This window comes from Vicugna pacos, chromosome 13, assembly GCF_048564905.1.
Source record: "Vicugna pacos chromosome 13, VicPac4, whole genome shotgun sequence".
Classification (NCBI taxonomy): domain Eukaryota; kingdom Metazoa; phylum Chordata; class Mammalia; order Artiodactyla; family Camelidae; genus Vicugna; species Vicugna pacos.
This window is the reverse complement of record NC_132999.1, coordinates 59972076-59985470: the sequence shown is the minus strand read 5'-3', so window position 1 is coordinate 59985470 and position 13395 is coordinate 59972076. Positions and strand designations below refer to the sequence as shown.

Genomic DNA, 13395 nt, shown 5'->3' with positions numbered 1-13395 from the left:
GAGCTCCCAGAAGCTGACTGGTGACCACATCTCGGAGAACTTCTCAGGGCCATTTTCCAACATTGTGGCATGGCAGTCATTAACTTTCACTGTCTCTCTGGCACATGATCAAGACAACCAGGGACACCAGCATTCTAGCTCAATACACAGCCAAGATAAGAAAGAGGAAGAGGAAGTGGGCAGCCATCCTGCCCTATGCACTTACTAAAGCTCAGGGATGGAAGCTGGATGAACCGCAGTGTTGGTTTCCTGCCATGTTAACCTGGAAACCGTCAGGCTCCAGGTCTCGCTAGAGGTTACCCTAGAGTAGCAGTTCTCGAGTTGTCACGTGCCTCATAATCCCCTGGAGGCTCCTTCACTAGATCATTGGGTGCCGTCCCTTGAGTTTCTGATTCAGGAGATCTGAACTGGGGCTTGAGAACGTGCATTTCTAACAAGTTCCTAGGTGATGCTGATGCTGTGGTCCTGGGGCCACAGTTCGACCACCACTGGCTGAGAGCATAGAATAACTCATCTGGGCAACAGATTTTTGTTGGGGTCCTGCCTGGAGGTAGGGGAGGAAGTAACATGATCTCTGAATGGTCCTTCCAACCCTGGAATTCAAGTTTTATAGCAGGTAACCACAGGCAATTTAGTATCCCTCTGGTATTCTGTCAGGACCACCCATTTCTGTGTCATGGGTCTGGGGATGTAGTTTTGCTTTTCATCTCGGGGCAGGGAGCAAGTTCAGTGTGAAACACCACAAACTGTTACTCCAAGTGACAAAGCGGGAGCAGTGCCAGAGCAGCGTCCTCGTGAGGCCCCCCTCCACGGTGGACACAGGCACCGCCCTCAAGCTGTGGCCATGTCATGGCTGTCAGACCCTGGTCGGTAGACACAGAGGGGGGCTCTTCTTCCACAAACATTTACTACGAGTAAGGATGAAGAATATACTGAGTCCTAACTCTCTAAGGCAAGGTGGAGAACAAAATCAAATAAATAAAAAATAAGAGACTGTCTGTGGGGCAAACACTACGATGTTTTCTGACCCCTCTCACTGATACCAGGGAGGACTGGGTAAAAGGCCCGCCCTCCAAGATTCTGACTTTCCCACCTATTGCAGCGGCAAAAAGCTTAGGGAGTGTTCTTTGATCTGGAACACCTAAGTCTTGCTTGTCTACAATCTCACTCCCGAGGAATCCGTTCTCAAGGACCCAGAGGCCACATAAGGACAGTGTGGGGAGCGGGTTTACTTAGGTTCACTTTGGCTGCAGGTGTGAGTGTCTGTGCCCGGGGGCTGAGGGGCTGGGAGGCTGGTGGCGGAGGGGTGGCTGTCTCTTCTAGTTAGCCTCCCCCCAGAGGAAGATGAGCATGGGGGAAAGGGGAGGGTCTTAGCTCACTGGTAACCCCGAATCATTCCTGAGGCTGCCTCTGGTGAACACCTGCCTCAGGCATGTTCAGGATATATACTCAAAGCAAAAGCAATTTAAAAATTGCACTCTGAATAGAACTGACTGAATAAACCATATAAAAAACCTGCATATGATCAGGAAAAGTATTCTGCTTCTTTCATCTCTTTTCAAAATCTCTTTTAGTCTGCTGCATTCTTAAACCGCTTGGTCAGCATCACTAGCCACTTATACTTTATAGGTAATTATAAAACTGGATCGAATCCAAGAGCTCAGAGGTAGATGGCACTGGGTATTGCAACGTCAGGAGACCTGGCTCACCCTGCTCTTGGGGGACCTGAGGCAGGCTCTGTAACTTCCACGAGCCTAAGTTTCCCAACTGCCACACAACGGGATTAGACAAAATCACATCAAAGTCTCTCCTAACACATCCAAGCCGTCCCTACTTAACCCACCGAAGGACAGTGGTTGTCTCTAATTATGAAAAGGGGTGGGGGTGACAGGAAAGGTTTCAAGGAGGAAGAAACAGTTTAGATGGACATTGAAGGATAGGGAGAGTCTCATAAAGTAGAAAAAGGAGCAGAAGAGGAAGTGGGCAGTTGAGGGCACTGAATGAAAGAACGCAGAGAAAAAAGACTCTGTGGGTTTGGAGAAGAGTGAATCATTTGACCAGAGCTCAGATTATGAGGTAGAGTTCACTGAGAAATGGGCCGAGGAAGTGGGCTGGAGTTACAATACGAAAGATGCTAGGCTGTAATATTTACATATAAATCCAAGGGCAATAGGGAGACACTAAGGCATTTTAGGGATTGATTAGAATTGAATTTCAAGAATATTTATGCCTTGCTTTTTAAATCTTTCTCTTAATAACATATAGGTGTATGATAGCCAACCTGAAAATGGAAAAAAAACCTGTTTTTTAAATAATGTGGCCAATTCTTAGCATTCTGTCCTTTTGCTTTAGATTGGTACAGTCCAACGGAGGTTGCTACAGTGATGGAAATCTTCTACACCCGCACTCTTCAACGTGGCAGCCACTAGCCACGCGTGGCACTGTATACTTGAAATGTGGTGAGTGTGAGTCCATCATTAATTCTATTAAATTTAAAAAGAGCCACACATGGCTAGTGGCTTCTATATTGGACAATGCAGTTCTAGATACTTATTGGGCATTAAAAAAAACAGCTTTAGGTGCACAAACTAATGAAGCAGATAGAATGTCCTCAATTTATTGAGATGAATAAATATGCAATGTTAATTATAGAAATAAATAATATCACCTGAATCTCCCTAATAATGGTTAAATCAGACAAACCAATTTCAAATAACTTTAGACTATTATCTGTATATATGTGATCCAATACCTAAAAGTAAATTCACTGACATTAAATTTTCATGCAATATAATTACAGCATCTTCTATCTTAGGAAAACAGTAATAATTTTTGATGAAATAAAATACTTATTTTATGGCAAGACAAAAATTTAAACATAAAATTTTTCTCTGCCCATTTGAGCCTTCTCCCTCCTCTGTAGTCTGTATTGTGACCTGCATTCACCAGACCTCCCTAGGAGATAACATTCCTTCTCAGTCTGGTAAAGGGTCACAAGTTGCTGTGTCTATGAAGATCCAGACTGTGTAAACTGTCAATACGTCATCTGATGTATAACTCTTTGTCTCAAAAACTGGGCTTTGAGATGCAATAGTCCTCAGAGCTTACACTCCTCAGGTTGGCTAGAATAAAATTTTCCATTTCTTTCTTAGATGACCATTAATTTTTTCATCTGCCCTTTATATTAAGAAATAAAAATAGCAATCATTTACTAAAATAATGTCTATAATTAGGTACAGAAAGAATATACGTAGTGAGAGATCATTCTTTTTAGAAGCTTTACTCTAATTTTTTCCAATAATATTTTTTAAACTTTCCAACGTACAAAACTTCTCAACAAATAAAAATTTCCGTATACTAAATAGACTGAGGCTTATTGCTACCATGGAATGTTATACAGCCATTAAAAACAAAGCAGCACCTACAGGTACTAATATGGAACAGTGGTCCAGACTAGTTAATTGAAAAAAGAAAAAAAAAAGGCACGAAACAGTGCACAGAGTACACCATCATAACGAAAACACATGCACATTCGTGGGCCAGCCCTGTAAGTCTGCACGAGGACCTGACCTTGCTGCCTGCAAGTCTGGGTGGCCGGGGGACATACAGAAGACTTGGTTTTTATAGTACAAATGTTTTAAAAATAAAAACATGAATACCGGAATGTAGATTAAAAAAAAAAAAGCCTTCAGGGACACAGGGCCCTTATGCAGGTCCACCTGGGAGGGCAGAGGCCTGCGGAATTCTGCCTCCCCTAGATGGCACCTCGGAGGCCTGGTTTCAGGGGAACCTTGATCCAGCCTCTGAGGAGCTCTGGGTGTTCCAGCCTCACCTTCATTCTGGAAGCTCAGACTGGATTCCTTGTCCCCCCTCACTTCCACATCTAGTAAGTCTCCAAGTCCTGTCAATGTCACCTCCTAAACATCTCTGGGTCCAGCCCCTTATCTGCACCCCACTGTCCCCACTCGTCCCTCTGTGCCACCATCTCCCCACTTCGGTGACCTCTGAACTGGTCTTGCCATCTTCCCTCTGGTCTCCCTTCAAGCCACTCTAATTTGCTCCTTTAGGTTAAAGTTCAAACTCCTAACTTGGTCTGTAAGCCTCACTTGACCCGGCTCCTGCCTACGTCTCCTGCCCCAGCTTTTAACTCTTTTCCACATCAGACCTGATCCTCCAGCCATAATGAACTTTCAGAACCCTTAACATAATAATGTGCACACTCCTCCTCACTGTCCAGGTCTGAGTTAGAAACCACTTCTTCCTAGGAGCCTTCCAGAAACTTCCAAGCCAGATTCAGGGCCCCTTCTTATATCCCACAGCCCCCTGGGCTTCCCCTTTATAACTGCATTCACCCTGTACCACAGCAGCCTGGTTGTTGGCCCTGAAAGCTCTGGAATGGCAGGGGCTGTGTCCTCAGGGCCCAGCACAGACACTGGCAATGAGTAAGTGCTCAATAAGGACTGGCCCAATGAGTGAAGGGGTGCCTCAGTCTCAAATGCAAGAGTAAGTAGAGATAATCTGCTTGTGGGGAGGAAGGCTGGCATTTAACTGTTTAAAACTGTAGTTAAGCTACTTAATGACTGTAGTATGGCATTTTGTTTTAGTTATTTCAAAAAAACTGCACTTGATGCTGGAAAACAGAATGGGGACCACTTTTCCTTCAATGTCCCCCAACAACTCCCCAGACCCAGATCCAGGCAAGTGTTCTCAGTTAAGCATCACTGTTGCTCCTACCTGGAATACCTTTTGCCCTCTCCCCATTCTTCCACCTGTCTCCCAACCTTAGTCCTTCCTCCGGGGAGAACTGTAAGACCATCCCCTCCCTTCTTGGGTCTTTCAAAGTTGTCTGCTCAGCCCATTGTCCCTATGCTCTCAGGCTTTAATCCCTGCTTGTCTCAGCCTCACAAAGGAGGAGGTCTTGTTTTCTGTGTCTTTTTTATCTCAGGAGCCTGGCAGAGTGCTGAGCACGTGGTACGCATTCAATCAAGGTGAAGCACCTGAAGAGAGCAGTCATTTGTTCTTCTTTCCTAAAATCATTAGCAAGAGGTAATCAAGGAAAGAAAAAAATCAAGGTGGTAGAGTAAGAATGAGGTCTTTGTCAGTCAGTCAAGGTCAAGAGGCAGAGAGAAGGACTAGGTGTCGATCCAAGGAGCACACCCACACCTGTCCTGTCCTAGAGCATTACAAAGTTTAAGTTAAAAAAAGAAAAAAGAAAAAAGAGCCTTTCTATTTAGCACTGAGACAGAACAGAGAGAGTAAAAAACACTGAAGTGATAGATGATTCCTGGGAAAATACCAAGTGAAACAAAAACGACAGTCTTGGGTGAGAACTCAGTTCAGGAGAAGCCTTTCAAATGCAAAGATCAGAGATGAGGCCCCAGCAGCCACTCAGCCATCATCCTGCTGCAGCTCACCATTCCCCCAAGGCCTCGAGGCAGCGCATGCGGCCCAGCATCAGCTCTGGGTCATCCTTGTTGGTGTCCATCTTCTTGTCGTAGGCCACAAGAGCATCCTCCCACTCATGCAGTTTCTCGTACCAGGTAGCCTGGATCTCCTGCCAAGCGGAAAAGAAAGAGGACTGTCGTGAGGCACAGGGAACACAGGGGCGCTTTTTTGAATCCACACACTTTCTTTCTGGAGTGTGCTGTGTTGTATGCGTGACACTTCACCTATCACAGCACACCTTGGCTTTGACAGAGAAGAACTTCAGCAATCTGGAGGGATGTCTGGTGCTGGTGGAAATGCTGGTTCCTTGGCACAGTGATGGAATGGAATGAGCTCAGGATAATGCGATGGAATGAGCCCGGGATAATGTGAGAGCAGATGTCAGGCCAGGCCTCCCCCCATCGCTTCCTGCCCAGACACAGGAGTCACCAGAACTCCAGCATGCAGGGACACAAGGAGAGGGGAAATCATTTGGGACAGCAGGAAGCCCCGACCAGGGCTCCTGTAAGGATGCCAAGGCCGGGATCTGCTGGAATGCTGACGGCGGGCCACATGGCAGGGATGGCAGCTGCCTTCCTGATGAGGCCAGAAGGACCAGGCTACATTTGCATATTTGCTGGAGGAAAACAGCTCACTTCTTAAAAGCTCTTGATTCCCTGTGTTTCTTAATGCATTTTAAAACTTTCAGGAAATAATAATTTAAAACACAATATAACACTACCACTTAAAATTCTTTGGAAAAACCTTCCTCCCTTCTTCTAGAGTCTCCCAGCCAATGTTCCCTCCTGCTTAGCACCTGGCAGCTTTACCAGTGGCAGGGGCCAAAGGGCGGATTCCATTACCCGGCAGATGGCGTGCCACGCTGAAATTCAGGGTCGGCCACGTGAACAGGGGGTGCTGCGGTGTAGAAGCTGCAGACTACGGCTCTCGAAACGGCCCGGGGATCACTTTATGTCTTTGTCTGCCCTCCATCTGCCCCCAGCCTCAGTCTGTCTCCTGGGCTTCCTTATCACCAGCTTAGTAAACGACTGTTTCTCTACTAGGCCAGGCGAGTGGCTCTCCAGGGATTTCTTTAACAACAACGTGCTTCTGCAGTGGAATTTGTATGATATAATGCAGGACGCACACTGGTTTCCCCTATTACCCTCCTCTCCTTTCTGAATAAAAACGTCACTTGAGCAGCACAGACACTGACAGCCACGCTGCCATGCCCCCTGAAAGGCGCTTTCTCCTTGGACCCCTGTGAGGAGGCCATTCCTATTTTAGGGAGTTGACTTGTGCCTACTTCCCCTTGTTGGCTGCAGCAGGGCCAGTCCTCTCTGTCGCCCTTGTCCCAATTCTGCTGCCGTTAACAGCCCTTTCCCCGATGTCTGCGCACAGCTGGGTTTGCCAAAACGGGCTCTGTGGAGAGTGAAACCCCTAAGCTTTATTGCCCAAGCTTGTTTAGAATTACGTCTCTCTACTATGCCTAAATATGCAAGAGAAAACTTAGAGATGAAAGAGTGACTGCAGACTGTAAAGTCAAAACCTCTTACGTTAAAAAGCAACACTGGTAAATTTCCCATTTTGAATTTCTATACTGGGTGGAAAAAAAAAGGCTAATGACTAATATAGGGCATCCACTCAGAATGAAGAAGCAGAGAATAGAGGGAATGGCATATGGAGCAGGTCAGGTAGGGGGCAGGATATTTTGAATTGCAATAGATTGCAGAAACTATAAGGCTTAAGCAATGAATCACACGAAATTCTAATGAGATTGCTGTTACATAAATTGTGCTGAGAAAGTGCAGGCTCTGCCAAGAAAAAGCAAACCATTGTCAAGCTTAATATGATTCAGCTACCTAAATATAACGGAAAATCCACCGTGGGTTTAGCAATAATCCTAGAGCTAATGGCCGCCTTTGGAACCTGGAGACAGGGGAGCTTTTCATATAAGGTTGGCACTCTGAGCCAGCGGGGTGTAAAATCACCTGAACACCAGATGTTTATGGAATCCTTGTTTCAATTACTGTGGTCTAAGCTCTAAGGCTATCAAAGGAGAGGACATCTCTGTCTGGGAAGACTATGTTAAGTGCCCTCTCTGCTTGACTTGTTTCCTTCTGCAAATAAGCATTGTGGCAAAGATGGATGAGACACAGTCCTTTCTGTTTTGTCATCGTGGAGATGCCTTCTTAGTCTAGTTACAGATACGCGTTCAAAATGGCAGAATATTCCCTTAGAGTTTCAGTCCAATTTATCAGCTCTTGTGTGAGGCAAAAGCCTGTGAAGTAGTCAGTTTTCTGTGCTCTAACACACTGGGCTCTTGATTAAGGCAAACCAGAGTAGTGACCTACACGACTAATAAAAGGTTCCTCATCAAATATATGGACCCAGAACTTTCTTGACCTTCCAGGAAGTCAATGCTAAGTTGATTAAGTCGATGCTTTATATATGGCTAGGAAGTTACCAAAGCACTCTCCCAGGACCACAGAGAGTAACGGAAACGTTTTAATATTAGTAGGGCAAAGATGGCTGGGGAGAAGAAGCTATGTAAGCAATAATGAAATGGAACAATCCCTCAACGTCAGGTATAAATTATAGCATACGTTTTCTGGAGAATGAGCCATGGCCTTTTCTGGAGTACGTACTGAGCCTTAACTATGGGCAGTGGCAATGCTGGCTGTCATGGACAACACAAAGATAACTCGGGTCAGGGTTAAACACCTGGGTTCTGACACCAGACTGCCCGGGTTCAAGTCCTGGTTCTTCCATTCATTCACTCTGTCAGCTCAGGTAAGGCTGTCACCGTGTTGGGACCACAGTCTCATCTGTAAAATGAGTACCTATTCATAGGGTTGCTGTGAGGACTGAACTAGACGAAGCATATAAAGCACATAGCAAAGGGCTAGGTGCACGCTGAGACTTTGATAAAAATAAGTTATTACTGTTTATTAGATTCTGTCCTTATGATCTCTGTTCAGTTTGAATACACTCCATACAGCCACTGTCCCCTTTAACCTCAACATATAGGGAAGTCAGCAGCAGACCGTTAACAACTGGGGAAAAACCAGAAAAGGAAAGCAACTTTCTTAAGTTCACGGCATAGTGCCTCCCTAGCCAGGTGGCTGTCTCTTGCTTTTCTAAAAGGAATGAGGCACTTACCAGCTCTCCAAAGTGTTTCATGGCATATTCCAATACGCCGGCAGCTGCCTCTGGCTGCTGTAGCTTATTATTAATGCTGGGAAGACAAAAAGAAGAGGTGGTTACACTCAATATGTTGGAGGGTGGGAGGCGCAGGTTCATTTGTGGGTGGATGACTCAACAGCATGTTGGGGACGATGTCTTACAGACACAGAAAGAGCATCAATTATCTATTACCACCCAGAAAGCTCAGCCTGCGTGGTTTCATCTTGATCCCATCTTTCTAATTTTGTCAGGGTAACATTTGGTGGACAGGAAGCCTTGCCTGCTCTGGGGCCCAGGCCCCTCCTCCAACCAGCAGGCTGGTTTCCTCTTGGGTATTATGCATCAGGCAGCACACGTCTGCTTTTTAATTGAAAACCCTGGCCCCAGAACCATCCCTGTGGTGAACACAGCCAGATGAGGGACCTTGAACTTTTGACTTCTACTTCTTCTCATCAGTTGTCTTCAGTAATAAGAAAACCCAAAATGAATGAAAATCATCAGGTTCTGTGGGTGACACAGAAGTGGCACTGAGGCTGGGTCATCCACGTCAATGACAGAGAACCCCGGGGACGCAGCCGTGTTGACTGCTCCCCTGGTGGAGCCCACCTCTTTCAAATTTAGATGCTTCCTTAGTCTATCCTCAAGGACCATGCCCTACCTCTGCAGCAGGCTGTGAAGGGACCACATCCCAAGTCACTTGCCTGGTCTCTGGTGGAGAAGTGCTTTTCATAACAACACACAAGTTTGCTGATGTCATTTGTGGGCAGTATATGGCCAGTTGGGGCTGGAGGACTGCAACTATACTGGGGCAACTAGGCAGGAAGGCTGGAAGGCTTGCAAAGAGGTCCCAAGAGTAGGGGAGCTACAAGGCTCAGACCCTTGTTCCAATAGGAACTTATGTAAGAGAGTAACAGCACCTAACCCAGTGGCTAAACGGCTAAACGTAAGCTTGAGTTATGGAAGGAAGGAAAAGAGGGAGGGAGCAGGCTTGAGAAAGTTACAGGACAACAACAACCATCTCTGTTCATACGGAGGGAGCAAAATGTGACAGACCAACTTGGGAGTCTAGACTGGTTTAACGAGCTAGGATTCAGATTATTGCCCTAAGTACAAACTGTCTACTTGACTAGAATTTAATTTTTAAGCGGTTTTGGGAAATTCCAGGATTTGGGTTCAATGTGGTAATATGGCAAGAGATTGCTGTTATAAAATATTATTTTTAAAAATTCAAATTCCACCACATTTCTTCCAATAAAACCGGGAGGGAGCGGCCCAGAAATCTGATGAACTGGAGAAGTTAACATTTGTGAAAGTAATAATCTAATGCCTCATGTTTGCAAAGCACATTTCAAATAATCTCTTCACCGTATCGCTCCTTTGACCTCACGCATCCCTAAGAGACTGGGAAGGGAAAGGTGTCATTAGTCCTGTTTTACTTCTGGGGAGGCCAAGGCCTGTGAGGGCAGTGATGTTCCCCAAGGCCCACAATAAATGGGGATAGTCCCCATATGATCTGAAGCAATCTTATGTCTCTTTTTTGTTAAGGGGAGGCAGTGGGTGGAACAGCTTTGGGTTCAGTCAGAAGACTTGGATTTCAATTTCTGAAGGTCCAGTTCTGCTACTCATAAGCCATGTGGCTGTAAGTAAGGCATCTTTTTGAGTTTTAAATTTCTCATTTATAAAATGGGGCTAACACTACCTCCTTCACAGGTTTCTTCAGGGAATTAAGTGAAATATGGATGCGAAATTGCTAAGCAGATCCTTATAAATATTTCTTCCTTTAACTGTTTTTGTCTAAGGATACAAGTTTCTAGAAGCTTAGTTATATGTTTGTGTGCAGAAAAAACACAGATCTGAGGCTGAGGCCTGAGCCAGCGCTAGGAAGTCATCCATCCCAAATTCATCTTGAACACGGCTACTTGAGTTGCATGTTCAAGCTCTAGGCTCCAGGCTCTGCAACCAGAGGCGAAAGGAACTGCACAGACGTCCTCTCCTCTGCTCACAGGCAACCTCACGTGGGATCTATGGGGCGGACCCTCTGGTGCTTTTGTGTGGGTCCTAAGTGCAGCAACAAGCCAGAATTCTCCATTCTCCGTTCTTCCGCTGCAGGATTTGAAAGTGTTTTTAATTTCAAGTGAAGCTGTAACATCATGGTTTTCCTTAGGAAGCTGGGTAAGATTTTTTTCTAAGCTGAAAATGAAAAGCCAAGTCCAAGGGGACTAACTACACTCCATGTTCATTGTTTCCCATTCCTCTTGGCCCCGTAGGCCAGGTTCTCAACTCTGCTGCTCACTCACACGGGGCTGGCTGAACTGTGTTAATAATTAATACTACTGGGTATAGATTGTGATTATCTACTTCCTTGAGCCCAAATAAAGATTTTGGAAGTATACAAGACAGGAAAAAAGAAAGCCAGTATATATTCTATATATTATATTATAATCAAATGTGTAATATATCATATATAACTATATATAATTACCTACTCAATACATTATTTTTATTCCTAGTGTGGACTATTGGGATGGCTCTGGTAGGAATATAAGCTGTTCTGATAAGGATGATAAGGAAAGTATTCTTTGCCTGAACCAAAAGAAGTTAACTCTAAGAATTAGACATAAAAATCCAGGAGTTCTAACAACTGTCTTCCAATTTTATTACCAAAACTTGCCTCATTCAGGGGATAAAGCAACACAAGCTCAAAAGCAACTGAAGCCTCTTCCCACTCCACTCTCCCACTTGTCATAAAGAGGACAATTTTACAAGAAACTGATCAAAGTCAGGACATCTTGACTAGAGACCTCAGAGGAGAAACACAAATTTTACCTTAACATTGCTATGGCTCTGATATACCTCCCCTAAGGACAGACCAACAGAGCTTCGCAAATTTAAAAAGAAAACCTGTCACATGGCCCCAGCTCCTTTTAAGAGAAAGTCCAAATAAGTCATCTGCATGGTACTTCCTGTTTGAATATGGGCAGAGGCAGGCGAGGATGCAGACAGAACCTGGTGGGAAGGAAGGAGAGGGGCTGGGTGCATTGAGGAACTGCTGACCAGGGCTCAGTCAATGGCCAGGAAACCTGGGGCTGTACCTTCAGATGCATGAAAAGCTCTTGTCCAACAGTAAGGACAGTCACTGAAAAATTACATCTTGCTTATTCTCTCCTCCCCTCATTTTACTTTCCTCTAGAACTTTCTCCCTAAATATATTTCTCTCTCCTTTCCTTCCATGGAGTCCCCCATGCATTTCTCCAAGGCCACTGGAGAAAGTAATCTCGGGGTGGAGGTTCTGGAGGTCCTCCTGCTGCTCAGTGAGTCTGTTATCTTGTTTGGGATCTTAGCTTTTCCCGATTCCTCCACGGCTCTGGCACACTTCATTATGAGAGATAGTGGATTATAACAACAACAAAAAGGTAACCTAAATTTACTGAGCACTCACTGTGTGTGCCAGGCACCATGCTTATTACTGCTAATTCATGTTATCTTAAACTTTGAAGTAGACACTGTTGTTAATATTCCCATTTTACATATAAAGAAACTGGCCCAGCAGGGCATCCTTTCCCTTAAAAACTACCATTAAAAGGATCTGAAGTATTTATTTATATTTATACAATGGAATACTACTCAGCCATAAAGAATACAAAATAATGCCATTTGCAGCAACATGGATGGACCTGGAGATGATCATTCTAAGTGAAGTGAGCCAGAAAGAGAAAGCAAAATACTGTATGATAGCACTTAAATGCGGAATCTTAAAAAAAAAAAAGACAAACAAACTTATTTACAAAAGAGAAACATACTCACAGACACAGAAAACAAAAACAAACTTATGGTTACCAGCGGAGAAGAGGGTGGTAAGGGATAAATTGGGAGTTTGAGATTTGCAGACACTAATATATATATGAAATAGATAAACAACAAGTTCATACTGTATAGCACAGGGAACTATATGCAATATCTTGCAGCAACTTATGGTGAAAAAAATATGAAAACAAATACATGTATGTTCAAATAAGCCTCCATGGAAACTTGGCAGTTCCCAGTCACTAAGTCCCCAGTCTCCTTCTTACGTGGGTGACACAGGACTGTCCTGTGAAACATACCCCTTTTAAATTCAGATGAGGTTTTGGGAGGCTGTACGTGTGGCTCATGTGCAGAAATCACCTCTGCTCACAGGCCCCCTTAATGAGGTGCCCTTGTTTTATGGGGCAGCTGGGAGTTTTCTACAGCCCGTTCTGTAAACGCTCCCTTGTGTGTCCCAGAGTCTTTCCCTATTAATGCTGGAGGCTTATAAAGAGCAAACTGTTCAAAGCCCCAGCCCAACAGCAGGGGAGTGCTTAATGATCCAAACCAGACTTCACTGTCGCTGGGACAGCTAATAAATGAGTTTAGGGAGATGGAGGCATAGGTACTAACGTGCCCATGACAACAGTGTGCAGCAATGACAGGTGGACCAGAGCTCCTCTCTACTCTCTCTGCTCACTGAGGCCAGGAGGAAAAGACAGCTGCAATGCGAGGACTTTCTAAGCTAGTGGACCCCATCCTGCTGCTGTCTTAACGTGGGTGTGGGATGTATTTGTACCCTACTCCATTTTCCAGTGAGAACACTCAGTTGAGATCTTGTGGAGTGTGAATCTACAGAGCAAACAGAAGTTCTCTATCCATAGAATAAAATGCGGAGCCCACAGATAAACCTGGTGTTAGAAATACAATGAGGAGAGCCAGACAGGAAAACACAATGACTTAGGATATCAAGAGAGGAAGAGGCAATTATTCAGACATCGT

At 44.8% G+C, this 13395-nt stretch overlaps 1 protein-coding gene across 2 annotated transcripts in view; it reads right to left on the bottom strand.

Annotated features, from left to right (window-relative positions):
* The window catches only part of MTOR (mechanistic target of rapamycin kinase), a 116198-nt gene that overhangs the window by 33433 nt on the left and 69370 nt on the right, over positions 1-13395 (bottom strand). For both annotated transcript variants that reach the window (XM_006196647.4, XM_072975402.1), the window contains exons 29-30: positions 8587-8662; positions 5415-5554 (exon numbers count right to left, since the gene is read on the bottom strand). In XM_006196647.4, the coding sequence (XP_006196709.2) occupies positions 5415-5554; positions 8587-8662 (216 nt within the window). The remainder of the gene's footprint in view (positions 1-5414; positions 5555-8586; positions 8663-13395) is intronic.